At 55.7% G+C, this 17,208-nt stretch overlaps 2 protein-coding genes across 12 annotated transcripts; both read right to left on the reverse strand.

Moving 5' to 3' along the window:
- Positions 1-3,009: 3,009 nt before the first annotated feature.
- Positions 3,010-7,955, reverse strand: LAT (linker for activation of T cells). 9 transcript variants are annotated; one of them, XM_065920336.1, is made up of 12 exons: positions 7,518-7,955; positions 7,295-7,400; positions 7,134-7,168; positions 6,806-6,875; positions 6,608-6,669; positions 6,488-6,517; positions 6,346-6,403; positions 6,175-6,275; positions 4,372-4,434; positions 4,078-4,140; positions 3,868-3,942; positions 3,010-3,685 (listed from the first exon to the last, which is right to left on the reverse strand). In XM_065920336.1, exons 1-11 carry the CDS (start codon positions 7,618-7,620, stop codon positions 3,884-3,886), a joined length of 750 nt encoding a protein of 249 aa, XP_065776408.1. In that variant the 5' UTR covers positions 7,621-7,955; the 3' UTR covers positions 3,010-3,685; positions 3,868-3,883. The 9 variants fall into 9 exon arrangements, 4 of the variants coding, with proteins under 4 accessions (XP_065776408.1, XP_065776407.1, XP_065776405.1 ...); XM_065920335.1 differs by having other exon boundaries at positions 6,608-6,672; XM_065920333.1 differs by having other exon boundaries at positions 6,346-6,517; positions 6,608-6,672.
- A 534-nt stretch (positions 7,956-8,489) lies between these two features.
- SPNS1 (SPNS lysolipid transporter 1, lysophospholipid) lies at positions 8,490-17,185 on the reverse strand. 3 transcript variants are annotated; one of them, XM_065924555.1, is made up of 13 exons: positions 17,124-17,179; positions 16,574-16,865; positions 16,412-16,477; positions 14,628-14,764; positions 13,329-13,480; positions 13,173-13,239; positions 12,207-12,352; positions 11,425-11,580; positions 10,918-11,107; positions 10,390-10,455; positions 9,787-9,885; positions 9,103-9,274; positions 8,490-8,823 (listed from the first exon to the last, which is right to left on the reverse strand). In XM_065924555.1, the coding sequence occupies exons 2-13, from the start codon at positions 16,812-16,814 to the stop codon at positions 8,729-8,731; spliced, it is 1,587 nt and encodes a 528-aa protein (XP_065780627.1). In that variant the 5' UTR covers positions 16,815-16,865; positions 17,124-17,179; the 3' UTR covers positions 8,490-8,728. The 3 variants fall into 3 exon arrangements, with proteins under 3 accessions (XP_065780627.1, XP_065780625.1, XP_065780624.1); XM_065924553.1 differs by having other exon boundaries at positions 16,574-16,881; positions 17,124-17,176; XM_065924552.1 differs by having other exon boundaries at positions 16,574-17,185.
- Between the last annotated feature and the right edge of the window lie 23 nt (positions 17,186-17,208).

The raw sequence follows: 17,208 nt of genomic DNA on the forward strand, positions 1-17,208 counted from the left end.
CTTAGTTGTGGCACGCAGGCTCGTTAATCTTCCTTGCGGCTCGTTAATCTTCCTTGCAACCCCTCTAGTTGCAGCACTCGGGGTCTTCCAGTTGAGGCATGGGGAATCTTAGTTGTGGCTTGTGGGATCTAGTTCCCTAACCAGGAATCAAACCCAGGCCCTTCTGCATTGGGAGTGTGGAGTCTTAGTCATCAGGGAAGTATGGACCATCAGGGAAGTCCCCAGTGGCCTTTGAAAGCACCAAGTTATATAATCTCTTTGATCTGTATGATGTTTGGCATGTCGAAGAAGTTGCTTCTGAAAGCACCCAGTTGTCTGCCCAGCAATTCCAGAAAACATTCTCTGACTTATCACTAAATCTACCTTTCCTCCAACAACAGAGTTATAGGAAAAAAAAAAACTTATTTCTGCTTCCCAGCTTTCAGGTCTCTACCTCCTGACTCCCTCCACGGTGTGAAGTGAGAACCCTAGCCCCAGCACTGCAGACCTCCTGGCCTTGACTGTCTGTTCTTCCCGGCTCACCCGTTGGTGGAAGCAAAGCCACATTCTCTTGCTGATCCAAGAAACATCAGTGGGAAGCTGCTCGGTCCCTCCTGGAAGACCCACCCCCCACCCCCACCCCCCACAATCCACCAAGGCAAGGACCAGAGACACCTTGGACTTTCCTGAGCCTCATAGCCCATGGCCAACCCATCACCACGTCCCTTGCTTCTGCCTCTCAAACACTTCCGGTTCTACCTCCTTTCGTCACTATGCCTGCCACTTCTTCGGCACGCCTGCCGTTTCTCTTGTAGATGAATCCAGCAGCCACCTCACTGATCCCACCTCAGGGCCTTGCCTTCGCTGATCCTAAGGCCTGGAGCACCATATGCAACTCACCTACTTGGCACAGATAGACCAGCCCCTCTCAGCCTCCTATTCTCTGCCTCCTGAAGCTCCTACTTTCCTGCCCCCATCCATTCCCCCCTTAAGCCTCGGTCTCTTTTTCTTATTACAAAATCATTCATACATGCAAACACTTAAGAGAATCACCTATTGTACACCTGTGTATTCAACCTTGTTTAAAAATGAGACATTATACATATCATGGAGGCCTTCTTGAACCCCTTCCCATGCACCCTCCCCCTCTGGCCTGTGGTAACCATGCTCCTGAGTTTGGCATTCCTCATTCCTTTGCTTATCTTTTATTTTTTTGACTGGGCTGAATAGCTTGTGGGAGCTCAGTTCCCTGACCAGGGATTGAACCCAGGCCTACAGCAGTGAATGTATGGAACCTTAACCACTGGACCACTCGAGAATTCCCTTGTTTGCCTATCTTGGTATCTTTGCATATATGTGTATCCCTGGACAACATATACAGATCTTCCATGTTTCATTTTTAAGTTTATATAAATAAAACAATTTGTTTTCCTTTGCCCACTCCACATCCTGTTGGTGACATTCATTGGAGTTGACAGGTGTTGCTCCAATTCAGTTTTCTCTGTGGGTGGGTTTCCACTGCACCTCCGCTGTCCACTCCCCCAATGACGGCATCTGCCCTGTCCACTGTGGGCCATTACAATCTGCCCTGAGCCCCTGGGGCCCACTCCCTTAGCCCACGTGCTGGTTTGTCCAGGTTTATACCCAGGGATTTGCTAGGCAAGGGGACACACCGTCTTCAGCTTAACAGATACTGCTAGATGACCCTCAGGGTGACTGCACCAACATAACCTTTTGGTAAACTCTTTCTGTGCCCAGGCAGGAAGGTGCCTCTGCCCTTTAAGGGCATTTGGAATTATTTCAGGTTTGGGTTGCTTTATTTATTTATTTATTTGGCTGTGCCGCATGGCATGTGGGATGTTCATTCCCAAACAGCTTGCAGTTATCTTAGTCCCTAGACCAAGGGATCGAACCCACACCCCCTGCAGTAGAAATCCAGAGTCTTAACCGGTGGCCCGCCAGGGAAGTCCCCCTCTGCCTTTTAACTACCTCCAAACAAAATGACTTAATGCCAGCTGCTGACATCTAGCTTGTCAAGCCCCTCCCCAGACCTCCTTCCCCCACTTTTACAACAGGCCTCTCATAACCTGCCCGCCTGGGGCAGCCAGCAACTAGTATAACACCCAGAGCAAAGGTGTTGCCAGCAATGATTCTGAAGACCAACAGGCAAACATCTCACCCTAGATTTGCCATTCTGGCTGTGTGCCTCTGGGCAAACCACTTTTCCTCTCTGAACCTGCATTTTCTCACCTGCAAAATGGGGATACAGGATAGGCACTTTCACTGACAACAGGGGCATGATGATAAAGTAAGCCTGGAGATGCGACAGGCGCTCCATAGAGGAGCTGTGACTATCACCTTTGGAGCCTGCAGCTTTGCAGAGGACGCCAATGACTCTGCATCTCACTCAGGCCTACTCTGGTTGTGTGAGACAGAAAACCCCCATCAAGCCGGTTGAAGGAAACTGGTTATTTATTGGCCCAAGTAACTGGCAGTCAGAGGGGGCATCTTGCTTCAGCTCTGACTGGGTCCAAGCATTCTGACACCACCAGGAAGCCAGCCCTGCCCACCTCCAGGCCGTCTCTCCCCTCCACGCTGGCTTCGTTCTCAAGAGACTCTCCAGGTGGGGGGCTCCAGGGCCACGTTCTCCCTGCTCCACGACTGCCCTGAACAAGAAAGCTTCTCCTTCCTGATGCTTCCCGCCCACATCCAGCGCTGGGCCTCACTCTGGCCAGGTTGTCACACGCTCGCGCAGGGAAGCCAGTCACAACAACCAGGGTATCCACCAGACCCTGCGACTCGGAATGGGGTCTCAGAACAGCAGTCATAGAACCACCACGTGGGAGCTCCTTAGGAATGCAGAGTCCAATCAGGCTTCATCCCAGATCGACTGAATTTGAATCTGCACTTTAGCAAAACCCCCAGAGTCATTTGTACATCCAAGCCTGAAGACAACTGTGCTGCCCGTTAACATTTTCAGTCGCTTAGACAATTTTTTAAAGTTCTGTTTTATTAAGAACCACAAAAATTAAGAATTAAGAAGGTCCTCTGAGGTCAGCGGGTCAACTCCTCTGTTTTAAAGATGGGGACACTGGGAGCCAGTGGGGAAGGTCTTACTCCAGACGCCCACCCAGTGCTTCCCTACACCCCCTTCTCCCATCATCACAGCCGTCGCCTGCCACTTCCAAGGACTATCTTGTGGGGAGACGTGTCCGAGACCCAGGAGTGCCAGCCAGGGTCAGAAACGGCCTCACTCAGAAGGCGAGGTGTCCCAGGCTTCATGCAGTCACTCACACATACCTGGTCGGGACCCTTGGGAGCACGAAGGGCCTGTGAGAATGGAGATCCAGAAACACACATGCATTCACACAACCACACAAGTCTTCAGACACAGCCCACTCTCACCCTGACTCCGACCCACTGGCCAGCCAAAGCCAAGAGTACTGCAGACCGCACCAGCCTTTATTCTCTGACAGAGCAGGGCTGGGGCCAGGGTGGTTCATTCTCAGGCTGCGTCAGAAGGTGCAGAGTTTAGGGGCCACAGAGACTGGACCCCAAAGTGACAATAAGTTAGGGGGAAAATTCTCAGGCTTTTGTCAGGCCACAGCCGGGGCAGGGTGCCAAGTGGGGCCCCACAGAGCCACCGCCAGCCGCCCAGCTCAGCATTCCCAGGCGAGGCTGTTTCCAGAACAGGCACGGCCACACGCTGAAACACAAGAGGACAGGGAGATGGGGAGGGGCTGTGAGTCAGTGGGGAGGTCATCGGTGGGGGTCAGAGGGGGTCCCCAGAGTCAGAGAGAGAGGGCTGAGAGGGTGGGAAGGCGAGGGGAGGGAAGGGTCAAGGGCCTACAGGCCCAGGGCAGGGCTGGGGTGGGCAGGCCCTCTCACCAGGCCCTCAGCTCAGCTACAGATTTTCATAATCCGGAGCTTCCTCGTCTTCCACCTCCTGGGAATTCTGGGTTTCTGTGAGGGAAGGGGAGGCTGCTCTTCAGCTCATAAAGCGAACCCACCCCCATCTCCAAGGTGGCTCCCTCAGGGTCTGCCCCACCTCCACCGCCCCCTCCACACACACACACACACACACACACACACACACACCAGGCTTGGTTTTCGCCCCGGGCTGCAGCTCCTGGGACACGTTCACGTATTCCCGGCTCCCATCTGTGGGGACAGGTCAGAAGGAGGGACAGCCACACCCAAAGGGGGACAGGTCACACGGAGGATGAGAGAGCAAGAGGACACCCAGGCAGAGGGTGAGGGAGCCACCGGGGGCAGGGGACTGGAGACACCCACCCCAGGATGGCATGAGAGGAAGGATGGGGGAGGAGGCGAGAGGGAGGGAGGGAGGGATGGCAGACCCCAGGAGGGAGCCAGGAAGGCCCCCCCACTCACTCAGAGACGCGTCAGCACTCTCCTCACTCTCAGGAACATTCACGTAATCTTCCCCCGACTCCACTAGAGGAAAAGCATGGGCGCCCCGGGCGCTGTTACCCAGACTCCCCAAATGCAGACAGCCAAGACTTCCCACGTAACCAGCCCGAGCCTCCCACTCCAGAGATCATGCCCACCATCAGCCCAGAGTGGTACAGTGAGGCCGGCCCTGCAACGCCCATGGCCATGGAGAGAAGCTGGGCAACTTAACCAGAACTGAAGAGGGGAAACAATTGTGGGAGGAGCGGCAACAGGCCCCAGCATGTCCCCCCAGGCTGGGGAGCAGGGACACGGAGCAGCTCGGGGCGGTGGGGCTGGGCGACATGTGTGGAGAAGGAAACAGCACGCAAGGCTGGGTGCTGTCGGGGCGTCATCAGCCCCACTGGCTCCTCCTCCTCAGCCAGGCCTGCCCTGACCCCCGCTCCTGTCCTCGTTCCTTCCTGGTGCCTCGCACCATCGACGCCATTTTATTCTTTCAGGGGTTGACTTATTTTCTCCATGAGGCCGGAGACAAGCAGGTTTCGGAGCCAGACTGCCCAGGTTCAAGTCCAGCCTCAGCATTAACTAACCTCAGACGATCTATCTAACCTCTCCGGCCCTAGGTTTCGTATGATAGGGTGAGGAATGGTACTCACCGCAGAGGGGTGTTGTGAAAATGGTGAGTTAAATAAAATAAGGTCTGTCATATAGTAAGTGCTGCCAAGACTTCTGTTAAAAACACAAATCATTGTACAAATGGGACAAGTGAGAGGCAGGAGGGGAAAGGAGAAGCTCAAAAGTCCCTGGGAAATGCGAGGTTTAATATTAATAAGTTGGTTGGGAAGATCCCCCAGAGAAGGAAATGGCAACACGCTCTAGGATTCTTGCCTGGGAAATTCCGTGGACAGAGGAGCCTGCCAGGCTACAGTCCACCGGGTTGCAAAAGAATCGGATATGACTTAGCGACTAGACAACGACAACGAACACACATAAAACTCTTAGTAGCGCATGTACTAAGCCCTCAGTAATGTGAACTGCTTTAATCACAACTCTATTTCATTAGCAGTGATTATTTCAGGGGCAACTAGTAAGTATGATGGATGAATTGTGTGAGTGGATGGATGAACATAAGTGAGTGAATGAATGAATGAAAATAAGAACTTAGACAGAAGGTCTGGGGCCCAAGAGAGAGGCCATGAGTTAGGGATGATCTGGATGGCAAATAAAGCCAGGGTGTGGACATGATGGCACAGAGCAAGCGTAGAAGGAAAAGAGTAACGGACACTGAAGATCACAAGGCACTGATAAAAGCCTCCAAGAGGCAGGATGAAACCAAAACGAAGAGAGAAAAGTAGCCCAAAGGAAACTGAAACAACACTGGAAGCAGAAGAAAACTTCCCAAAGAAACCTAAAAAAGACAGCTGATCATCCCTATCCTTCGAGATTTGCAAGATGATATTGCCTTCATGAAACCAGAGAGGAGGCTATGAGAAAGGAATATTCAGAGATGAAGAAAGAGCTTTTGGACAAGAAAGACAAAATAAAAGCTCAGAGTCAAAAGAAGAATAGAGTCAAGGAAATCTTGCAGACAATAAAGGCAAATGACAAAGAGGGAAGAGCAGAGAAAAGAAAAGAAGACCAGAGCCGGAAGTCCCCTAGCTGAAGGACAGGAGGGCTAGAAAGAGAGAAGCGAGAAGATGGAGGGGCGCAAGGATCCAGGAGGAGAGGGAAGACCCGCGAGGCCACAGCACGGAGGGGCAGGGAGTGGTCAGACGGCCGACTCACTAGAGAAGGCGCTGTCTCGGAGGCCGGGTTTGCTGGACGCAGGAGCTGGTGAGACGGCGTTGCCAGTGCTGGTGGCCGGGTCCCTGTCAGGAAGCACCACCCTGCGGGAGTCAAGGGTCGGGTGAGCGAGGAGTCCTGGCCTCGGCCCCCACCTCCTGCCTGGCCACTCACAAGTAGCCCTCGTTGTTATAGTCATCGTCATCTTCGTCCGCATCCTCACAGGCTGCCTCTGGGGGTAACGACACAGGGTCAGCGGAGCCCAGGACGGGTCTCAGCCGCCTCCCAGCCGGGGCCACGGGGGTCCCAGTCACACCCTCGTTCTCGTAGCTGGCCACGCTGTTGGCTGCAGAGAGAGCGTGAGAGGGAGATTGAGTCAGCTCGGAGGGGGCCTCTGCCCGGTGGCCCAGCCCTGTGGGTCCGGCTCCACGCTTACCACTGTCTGAGTCCTGCCGGGACGACGCCATACGGTGGGAGCCTCCGAGGGGCTGCGGGGACCTTCTGGGCATCAAAGGTCAGAGGTCATGCTGGGGTGGGGCTCTAGGGGGAGAGGGCTTGCAAAAAGGCAAGAGGCCCCCAATCCAAGGAGGTGAGGGGGTAAAGGGGGGGATTTGGCAGGGGGAGGGGTACTTACGGGATGGGGAGCAGGTCTGGCTGGCTCTGGAGCGGGTAGGGAGTGGCGGATGGCCGTGGGACGAGTGTGGCTGAGGACACAGGACCAAGCTGAAGGAAATGACTCCACACCTCACGCCCCTACCCTGGCCAAGGCCTCGAAGGGCAGACTGATCCCTGCCACCCCCAGGGCCCTGGTGAGGCCTGGGCGGGGGGACACCATCTCCCTCCCCACCCCCAGCTCAGGCCATGTGGGCGGCCACAGGGGGGAAACAGAACAAAGGCACACGCTATCCCAGGCTAGGAGACCCTCTCCCCACACCCAAGGGAAGGGACACTCATGTACTCACGAGGCAGTTTGATCATGATGCTACTTGGGGTCAAACTGGCAGGAGAGACACAGCTCGGGTCAGCAGCTGGGAGAGGCCCTGGACCCCACCCCAGTCCCCCAGGGGCCCAGCCCCACACAGGGCTTTGAGGTAGTCACACGGGGTCGACAGGGCGGACTCACCTATCGGAGACGGCCGTGTCATATGAGCCTGGGGAAGAGAGGGCCCGTGAGGCAGGAAAAGAGGGTGACGAGGGCAGAGGGTGATGGAGTATGGGGTTCTCAGCGTCTCCGCGTGCAAGAAAGAGTTACAGACAGTCAAAGGCAGGGGAAAGGGTCAGAGAGTAGAGTGAGAATCCCTGGCAGTGTGTCCGGGCATCTGGTCAACCCACCGGCACCCACTCACCTGGCAGCTCCCGGCAACGCACACACAGAGCCATCAGCAGCACGGCCAAGAGAGGCAGCAGCAGGGGCCCCAGCACATAGACAGCCAGGCTGACCGCCTCCATCTGCTTGGACCAGGCCCAGCTGCTCGCTGCACACCCCTCCACACGGAGCAGCAGGGCAACGGCCAGGCCGGGAAGGGTACCGGCCGCTGGCTGGGAGCCTGGTGGAGGGCGGGGGGGTCCCTGGATCCCCTCCCCTCGCTGGGTTGAGCGGGCGTCAGCGCTGGCTCTGGAAGACCCTGGACCCCAGGGTGGTCAGGCCAGGGCCTGGGCTGGAGTCTGGGGCACCAGCCACCCCTACACAGACCCTGTGCCCCAGCCCTACCTGCCCCTCGCTCCGCGCCCGCCTCTCCTCAGCGCCTGCCTGCCTGTGGCAGGAAGCTGTGGTGAGCGCCGGGTGAGGGCAGGAAATCATCGGGGCTCAGCCGGCTGCACCCGCCCCCTTTCCCACCCCCACCCAGCCAGTGAGGAGGGGGAGGAGGCCGCCTCAGGAGCCACCCTGGGCCCTCCAGAAGGGTCAGCTGGTCTCCCCGGTGAACGGCAACTCATACCCGGGGGAGGAGGGAAAGATGCTTAGAGGCTGGCCAGCGGCTGTGGCCTCCGCAGCTGTGGCTCATGGAGGCAGCAAGGACAGAAGCTCCAACACCGCGAATTCTGAGGGGCCCCCGGGTGTGCCCACCCCCACCTCACCCTGGCCGGCCTGCCAAGGAGGGCGGGCTCTAGGGGAGACACGGGCATGACTCACGGTCACACAGAGCCAGCTCACTCCACCCCAATGCTCAGCAGCTCAGAAGGACAGGGCTTTGCCCCAGGGCCCACGGGGGTCACCCGACAGCCCCTGGGACCTTGGGACTAGAGAGGGGGCATCCCCCACCATCCAGAGTTCAGAGGTCCCTAACCCAGAGAGACTCCAGCAGGCACTTGGGGTCTGGCTACAAATTTTATTCAGTTACAAATAGCACCGAGCCCCGGGGCTGCTCCAGTGGCGGGGGCTCCCCTGTCCCGAGCCCCCAGTGTCCCCACCTGGCCACCCATGTAGTGTGTGGGAGCTGGAACATGGCCCAAGGCCCCTCCCAGAAAAAGGGCTAGCCGAGGAGGTGGGCCCTGGGCACCTCCCGGGGTGGGCCCGGGGCCAGCTGTGATAGGTCTGCACATAGCAAGCGGTGATCCCTCAGATAAGCACACTGGACACGGGGACCCGGGTGGAGCGTCCTCGCTGGGGCACCACGATCCGGTCATCAGTGGACTCGGCCTCAGGTAACAGACCTGCCGGGGGAGAGAATCAGAGCCAGGGCTGGATGGACAGACAGACACAGGCCCAGGGAGGGGATAGACAAGCAGTGGCAAATGGACAGGGCAGCAGAGCCGGGCACACAGCAGGGCATGAGCTCATGGGTCAGGCAACCCCGAAGTCGAGGAAGGGGAGGGCTGAGGACTGACACTGGCCAGGTACACGGGGCTGGGCGGGCAGACAGATGGACAAACAAGCAGCATCATGAAGCTAGGCAGGGAGCTGTGGGCGGACAGCGGGGAGGCCCGACGGACCTTGCACATGCAGCTGAGCCTGCCGGCGGTCGCTCTCAATGAAGATGGCGGTGCCCAAGAAGGCCGCACCCCCGAGCGCCCCCACGAAGGCGCAGAGCATGAGCGAGAACTGCAGGGCTCGGAACTCGGACAAGAAGGAGGGGGGCCAGTCCCGGCGGAGGCGGTCAGAGATCTGCAGGGAGACAAGGAAAGAAAAGTCAGGAGAGGGACTTCCCTGTTGGTCCAGTAGCTAAGACTTGGCCTTCCAGTGCAGGGGGCGCAGGTTTGACCCCGGATGGGGAGCTAAGAGCCCGCATGCCTCACAGCCAACAAACCAAAACATAAAACAGAAGCAACATTATAACAAATTCAACAAAGACTTTGCAGAATTTTTCATCAAAAAAATCTTAAAAAAAAAAAAAAGGAAAAGAAAAGTCAGGAGAAAGTGGCATGGAAAGGAAGCCCCCAAACTCCAGAAGAATTAAGACTTAAGCCAGGACCTCACCAGTGGAAATCCACCAAGACAAATCCCGCCGGCCGAGCTGAGGTTCCAAGGTGAGGGGTGCCTGGCACAGGGACTCGGATGCCTCACTTGGACTGGACCCTCCAATTTGGCCTGTGCTCAGGCCACTGGCGACTGGCTGGTGCCAGGAACGTAGGGTCCCTTGAAGCCCACCCCAGGCCTGGCCAAGAGGTCCTGCTCACCGAACCAATGAGGTACGGGCTCCCAGCATCACCTAGCAGGTGGGACAGTACAATCTGGAAGGCTTCGGCAGTGGAGCGTCGTGTGGGGATCACCACGTACTGGTGGGAGAGAGGAGCAGGAGGCAGAGGGTAAGGACAGAACCGAGGCACACCCTAGGCTGACATCAGGGGAACCCCAGCTGAGAGGTGTGGCTGGGATGAATGGCAGGGCAGGCCCAGACTACAGGCCCACTTGGGGCTGGAAGTCAGTCTCAGGGCTAGGTTCTGAAAAAGGGGTGACCATCACAATTCAAGACAAGTGAGGTTCCCTATGGGGCTTCCCAGGTGGCACTAGTGGTAAAGAACCTGCCTGCTAATGCAGGAGACATAAGAGACATGAGTTCAATCCCTGAGTCAGGAAGATCCCCTGGTGAAGGGCATGCCAACCCACTCCAGTATTCTTGTATGGAGAATCCCATGGACAGAGGAGCCTGGAGGGGTACAGTGTCCATAGGGTCGCAAAGAATTGGACACGACTGAAGTGACTTAGCACATATGAGGTTTCTGACCCACCGCCCGCTCCCATCAGCCACTGGGGTAACCGTGGGCCAGTTACCTACTTACCAGCAGAATATCAGCCACGATGGCCCAGTTCATGGACAACAGTGTCTCTCCAATAAAAATGAAAATCTGGAGGATGGGAGGTAGGTGGTGAAGGAGAGGGCATGGGATGGGTCTCACCACAACATGAGCAAACACATGGCAGGCTCACCAGGTACCAGGTCCCTCTATTAATTCCTTTGACCCTCACAATACCCCCAGGAAACAGGTGCTACAATCATCCCCATTTTACAGAAGAGCAAACACGTGGTGGGCTCACCAGTTACCAGGTTCCTCTATTAATTCCTTTGACCCTCACAACACCCCTAGGAGACAGGTGCTACTGGCATTCCCATTTTACAGCAGCTGACACTGAGCACAGAGAGGTTAAGTCACTTGCCCAATGCCACACAGCTAAGAACGGCCAGAGCTGAGATGCAAACCCCAGCACTGCCACTCCAGAGTCGGCTTGGACCCCAGTCCTGCCCCCCAGTGCACCATCCCTCCACCCTGGACCCAGACCACCCCCCTAGACACCTGCTGGCTACTCACGTAGGTGGCCACGATGCTGCCACGGGCGCAGGCGAGGGACAGGAAGAGGAAGGGTGCAGAGCCCAGGAGGCCAGCAGCACAAACCAGTGGGTCAGCCCGGGGGTTGGAGCGGCGGAGGCGGCGGCTGATCTCCACGCCGAGGCCCACACCCAGGACCCCAGTGAGGCAGGTGATGAGTCCAAAGATGAGACTAGGGGAGGGAGAGGGAAAGAGGGGCGAGTCCTTCTGCCTGTAAAGCCCCCTAGCCTCGCCCTCAAGGCCCCGAGAGGAAGACGGTCCACCCCAGCCACGCTCACAACCCAGGCCTATCCAGGTACAGCATCCCAGAATTCACAAAGCTCCAAGAGGAAGGCACCTACTCCCAGACCAGGAAACTGAGACTCTGGGAGAGGAAGCAGCTGTGGAGTCAGGATTCAGACTGTCCTTGCCTGAGGCTGAATCACAGACCCTCTCCACTTCATCCCCTGCCACCTGCAGGGCCCTCTAGCCTAGTCCCCATCCTGGTACCTGTCAGAGGAAGAGCAGGAGTCTCCAGGAAGGCAGGGGGGGGTCTCCCCCAAGACCACACGGGAACGCAGCAAGAAAGCAGGGGCCCAAAGAGCCAGGGAGCCCGTGACGAAGGCCACAGCAGTGAAACCAAGGGAAGACAGGATGAAGCTGGGACTGGACACAATCAGGAGGGAGGAAGTTAGACTCCACCGAGGTATGGGGTCAGAGAGACCGCTGTTCTTCTTCTCTGGCTTATCTGAACTGTCTGGGCACTGGGTGTAAAGGTTGTCCCTGCTCCGAGGATCTGGGCCTGTAATTTAAGCAGCTGCCACAAAGGGGCCACAGCGATAGCATTCCTTGCCTTGGGGATAGGGTCAGCTGACAGAACACAACAAAGACCACACCCATGTAAATCTCAAAACAGACCCCAGGGCCTCCCTGGGGGCCTCAGATGTTAGGTTAGGATGGAACTAAACTCAGATAAAACCAGTCAGTTTCCAGTAAAGGAAATCAGTCCTGAATATTCATTGGAAGGACTGATGCTGAAGTTGAAACTCCAGTACTTTGGCCACCTGATTTGAAGAACCGACTCATTGGAAAAGACCCTGATGCTGGGAAAGACTGAAGGCGGGAGGAGAAGGGGACGACAGAGGATGAGATGGTTGGATGGCATCACTGACTCAATGGACACGGGTCTGAGCAAGCTCCAGGAGTTGGTGACGGGCAGGGAGGCCTGGCGTGCTATAGTCCATGGGGTCACAAAGAGTTGGACACGACTGAGCGACTGAACTGAAACTCACTTTCTTGCCAGAGCCCTCAGATCTGCCCACCACGAGGTGGGGTTCAGGGGTGGTGAGTCTGAGTGGCGCTCCACAGCTCCCCTTGGTGGCTCCCGTACTACCAGGAACAGCAGCACAACAGCCAACACTCCTAGACCTGGTGTCACCTGGGGAAAGAGTGGGCTTCAGGAAGGGAACAGATTGGGAAGTACTCGGCCCTGGGGAATAAGACAGCATAAAGGGTGTATAAAGACAATTCAGGGCCCGAGACCTCAACCAACCAATGAGTACTTGCTCAAGGAAGTTAAACCTGTGACTGAAGGGCAGGATGACTGTCACTGTCAGTGGATCCCCTTTCTGCAAGCCTAACTGCTCCCTCCTTGGCAACAACGGACTTTCCCTAACTTTCTTTTGGGAAACCACTGCCTACATCTCTCTCAACTCATTTGGTTCAAAGAGGGTGGGGCTTGAAACCCAGACTTAGCCAACAAGAATCACATTAACCTCCCAGGCCTTCCTTGGTGGCTGATTCAATGGAAGGCATGCGACCTGCATTCATCTAATCAGACACCATCCAGGACTACTGCTCAAGGATCCAGGCTGCTAAAGTTTCTAAATGGGAAGATAAACATGTGGAGCTTTCATTTGCTTGCGAATGAAGATAACACGGGGGAAAGCAGAGCTGAGAAAAAAGATGAGAAAATTCCTGGGACAGTGTGGGTGTCCTGGATCCAGCTTTACCTGAAGCTCACCCTGGGACCTTCCATTATGGAGCCAATACAGTCCCATGTGGGGGCTTACAGTTTACAGTGGCTTCTGCCACCTGTAACCAAGAGTTTTATCTAGCACATGGCTTCATGGTGAGAGCAGCTAGGCTTCCTGCAGGCTTAGCAGAGTGAGCAATGACTTAAAAGGGGAGTGCCTGAAGGTATAAAAGGGTGAATCAGTGAGCATAATGCTGACCTCCCAGGCTGTGACCCAACTCACCCGCAGAGCCCAGTGCCAGTCTCCGGCCACATCCTTCACTTTGGAGCCTGCAATGTAACCCAGACCACTGGGGAAAGAGTCGGGGAGGAGAAAGCTGGTCAGTCACGTCCCAGGTGAGGCCCTCCTGCCTCCCTATCAGGCTCGAGGTCCACTCACCTGCCCACCGGGATGGCAAAGTAGAAGACGCTGAGCATCCGACTCCGCTGGTCTGCCACGAAGAGGTCAGCGATGAGGGTGGGCGCGATGGTGGAGTAACTGGCCTCCCCAACCCCCACCAGGCCCCGGGTCAGGAGGAGCAGCCAGAATTGCTGGGGAATGAGATATGAGGGAGGTGGCATCCCACCCTGCGGCCAGCCTCCCCGCCAATCTCACCAGCCCACTCTGGGGAGGTGGCGGGGATGGCAGGAGAGGCCTGGGTTTCAGAAGCAAACAGACCTGAGCTTGAATCCTGGCTCCACTACTTACTAGCTGTGACTTTGAGAAAGCAACTTAACCTCTCTGAGCCTCAGTTTCCTTATCTGTAAAAGGGGATAATAACAACAACTTGTTCACATAACTACTGTGAGAACTGGACCACAAAAGGTCTATTCATCATTTTGCACCTACTGGTGCAAAATAAATCTTGATTTCTATCTCGTCCACCCATCCAAGACACCCCAGTAGTGAATAATGATCTCAGGTGGGGGTTTATTTGTCTGCCAAAGACACCAAAAGCCGACAAGGCACGATCACCCAAGGAAAGGACGTAGTGTCCAGGGCAGAGAGTGAGAACAGAGAGAGGAGAGTTCAAAGGAATAAAGAAGCAATAGCCGGGGAGGTAGGGCGAAAACCAGAAGAGGGGAGTCAGAGAAGTCAGAAGAGTTTCCGGAAGGAAGAAGTGGGTCGACAGAGCCAGAGGCTCCCGGGAGATTAAGGGAGAACAGGCCTAGGAAGTTGGGAGCTACAGTCAGCAACTGAGAGGGCCCTGCTGACTTTGGCGATGGAGTGGTGGGGGCAGGTAAGCCAGCGGTGCTCAAGGCGGGAGTGGGAAGAGAGGAAGTACAGGCGAAGCAGAGCCTTTGACCGGTTGCCCCTTCACCCAGACTGGAGCTGGGGTATGGGAGCCTTTGGGGAAGTCTGGCTAGGAAAAGGAAGACAAACAGAAGGCAGTTCGAGTACAGTTTTTCCCATGGCAGAGGAATGGGAGTGTTTGGTGTGCAGTGGAAGGGGTCAATGGCCAGTCAAAGGGCGAGAGGGGATGATGGACAGAAGAAGGTTCTGGAAGAACAGGGGAGAGGACGGGGTGGGCAGATGACTCAGGCAGGCAAGGGATAAAAGATGGTATGGACCAAGGGAAGCACACAGCTCCCCAGGCCCAGTCTGCAATGACTCCAAAGAGCAGCAGCGAAGACTGACGGGAGGGCTGGGGGAGGGGGTGGGGTGGGGGTGGAAGCAGGAGCCAGCATGGGACCTCACCTCTCTGGGGATGAAGGACGACCCCAGTGTCACCAGAGACCAGAAGGCAATGCCCCCGCACATGAGATACTTCCGATTGTACCTGTCACCCAGGTAGCCAAACACAGGTGCCAACACCATGTAACTGGAGATGAACACTGGGGGGAAGCAGAGAGTCACAGCCCAGCCTCAGTACCCCTACCCACCCTCCACCCCAGCTAGGGAGTATGAAGAGGGGTAGAATAACTCCCAATCCTGAAACCATCACAGCTTCATTCCGGGGTATGGATGGATTGGGGTGGGGGGAGTAGTCGTCCAGCCCTATACGCATTGTCTTTCAAATCTTCCACTGTAGAACGGCTGGCCCAGCTGACTTATCCTATCCTCCATACCCTGGCCAGAAATCTTATCTAATCCAGCCCCTCCCTACCTCTCCAACCTCATGCTTATCCACATTTCCACTCTGCACCCCAATGGCCCAACTGCCAAGTTCAATACCAACTTAAGGCTTTGGTATCGAAGGCTATGGAGATGCTGTCCTCTCCATCTCAAACAATCTCTCCTCTCCCCTAAGCTTCACAGACCTCAGCTCCTTTACCTTCGGCTCAGAAACCTTCCCAACCACCACATATCCAATCTTTGTCTAGCTCATCTACTCTGTCTTCTTTGACATAACAGTTATTCCTATAGAATACTATCTCATTATTAGTTCAAGGACTGTTTCCCCCTCATATACAGCAAAACGTTAGTTCCAGGAAGAAAAAGACCTTGCCTGTATTGGGCATGACTGTGTTTCCAGCCCTTAACACAATGCCTGGCACAAAACAGGTGCAGAGAAAGACCTGTTTCCTCTCTAACTCAACAACTCTTTGGAGCTGGGCAGAACTGGGCCTGTGATCCCATTCTCATTTCATCCAACTTTGGCTTAAATATCTCCATTTCCTTAGTGGTCTGGAGTGGAGCAAAGAACACTGCAAGACCTCATTTCAAGCTCCTCTTCTGCCTCAAACCTGTTGTATGACCCTAGGCAGGTCTTAACTTTTCTCTAAGCCTCCGTTTCTTTTTAAAAGTATAGCTTTAAAAATATTTTTTCTTTATAAAAATATAGCCTGTTTCTTTATAAAAATACTACTTCCTTTATAAAATAAGAATAACAACAACCCAGATTCTTTGGCTGATAAAAGGATTAGAAGACAATGAGAGCAAGAGGCCTTGCCATGCTCTTTGGGTGTTATCAGCACTCGCTCCAGGGCCTGGCACAAGTAGGTGCTCAGAAATGCATGAAGGAGGGAAGGAAAGTAAAGAGGAGTTGGTCTTGGCTTTGTCTCTCCCATAAATCCCAAAGTTCTGAACAAGTAACACTCACCTCTTTCCCTTCTAGATACCTCCCTCTTCTGCCACTATTTACTGGGTGCGACATTGCACAATCCACTTCACAGGCACTACCTCATTTAATCCCCACATCAGCCCTAGGAGCTGAGTCTGGTTATTGAGTTCCATCTCACCCACAAGGAAAGTGAGGCTTAGAGAAACTGAGGGCCTTACCTACCATCACATTCAGTGAAAAGCTGATGTTTAAACCCATGTCGGCCTAAATATCATTACACTAAACTGACTCCCTCTTGAAATCTCTTTAAATGTGGTGTCCTATTCACACAGGACAGTTTCAGGGTAGAGTCGAGGCCATCTCCCCTAGCTCTGGTCACAGTACCTCCCAAAAATGAGGCCCCAGGCAGGCCAGCATGTGGCTTCAAGGAGGGCAGGACAGAAAGAAGAGCCGCTGTGTGTGCCCAGCCTCCACTTACCAGTCTGGATGAGGCCGGAGCTACCGTCTCCGATGTCGAAGAACTGCTCAATGTCGGGAAGGACGCCTGGGAAGGAGAAGACTCAGGATGGGCCGTCCGAGGCAGCCCCACTCAGGACCCCGCTCCCTTCCCCTCTTCAAACTTTCTCCCAGAAGTCAGTACCAGCCACGGTGAAGCGGTCCATGTAGTTGAGGAGGTTGATGTAACACAGCACGGCCACTATGAGAGCCGAACGGCCCGAAGACAAGCCCGTGATGCGCTGCAGTCCTTCCTGGTCCGGGACCTCGGGATCCCCGGACTTCGGATTCCCCATGGACCCCGGCAACCCTGGGGTGCCGGGCGCCGGCCCGTCGTCCGTGTCATCCGCCTGGCTGAGGAAGGGCGCGGTGTCGGACCCGGACATGGTCCCGGGGGGCCGCGCCCGCCCGCGCTACGGTCCCACCGACGATCCCACCTGCGAGGGGAGGAGGCTGGAGAAAGGAGGGAACCCAGGCGAGGGTGATGAGCCTGGACACACGAGAGGAGCTTGCCCCGAAGCACAGAGCCGGGGGATGGCGGCCGGGCTCTATCATGCGTCCCCGCGCCGGCGGACACACCGCGCGGAGGGGACCAGTGGAACTCGGGTGAGATCGGAGACAGGAACGGGTTGAGGAGAGTTTGTGATCCTCTGCTCCCCGGTTGAGGCCACCCCTCGCCCCGGCTAGGAACCCACTTGCACTCGCGGTCGCTCAGCCCGGGTGCTGCACCACGGCCACCGCCATGTTGTTTAAGAACCGGTCATGTGACCCTGGAGCAGG

The sequence above is a fragment of the Muntiacus reevesi genome, chromosome 2 (assembly GCF_963930625.1).
Source record: "Muntiacus reevesi chromosome 2, mMunRee1.1, whole genome shotgun sequence".
In the NCBI taxonomy this organism is placed as follows: Eukaryota; Metazoa; Chordata; class Mammalia; order Artiodactyla; family Cervidae; genus Muntiacus; species Muntiacus reevesi.

What these genes read in the sequence shown, in the direction of transcription:
- LAT (XM_065920333.1), bottom strand. Translation starts at nt 7,620, where the DNA reads ATGGAGGCGGTCAGCCTGGCTGTCTATGTGCTGGGGCCCCTGCTGCTG. An exon ending in TATAACAACGAGGGCTACTT is followed by an intron (nt 6,276 to 6,345) that starts GTGAGTGGCCAG and finishes TGACTCCCGCAG; the next exon opens with GGTGGTGCTTCCTGACAGGG. An exon ending in CGGGGCGAAAACCAAGCCTG is followed by an intron (nt 3,943 to 4,077) that starts GTGTGTGTGTGT and finishes CTTCCCTCACAG; the next exon opens with AAACCCAGAATTCCCAGGAG.
- SPNS1 (XM_065924552.1), bottom strand. Translation starts at nt 16,814, where the DNA reads ATGTCCGGGTCCGACACCGCGCCCTTCCTCAGCCAGGCGGATGACACG. An exon ending in TCCTGCTCTTCCTCTGACAG is followed by an intron (nt 11,108 to 11,424) that starts GTACCAGGATGG and finishes TCCCTCCCCTAG; the next exon opens with TCTCATCTTTGGACTCATCA. An exon ending in GCCCGTACCTCATTGGTTCG is followed by an intron (nt 9,275 to 9,786) that starts GTGAGCAGGACC and finishes GTCTCCCTGCAG; the next exon opens with ATCTCTGACCGCCTCCGCCG.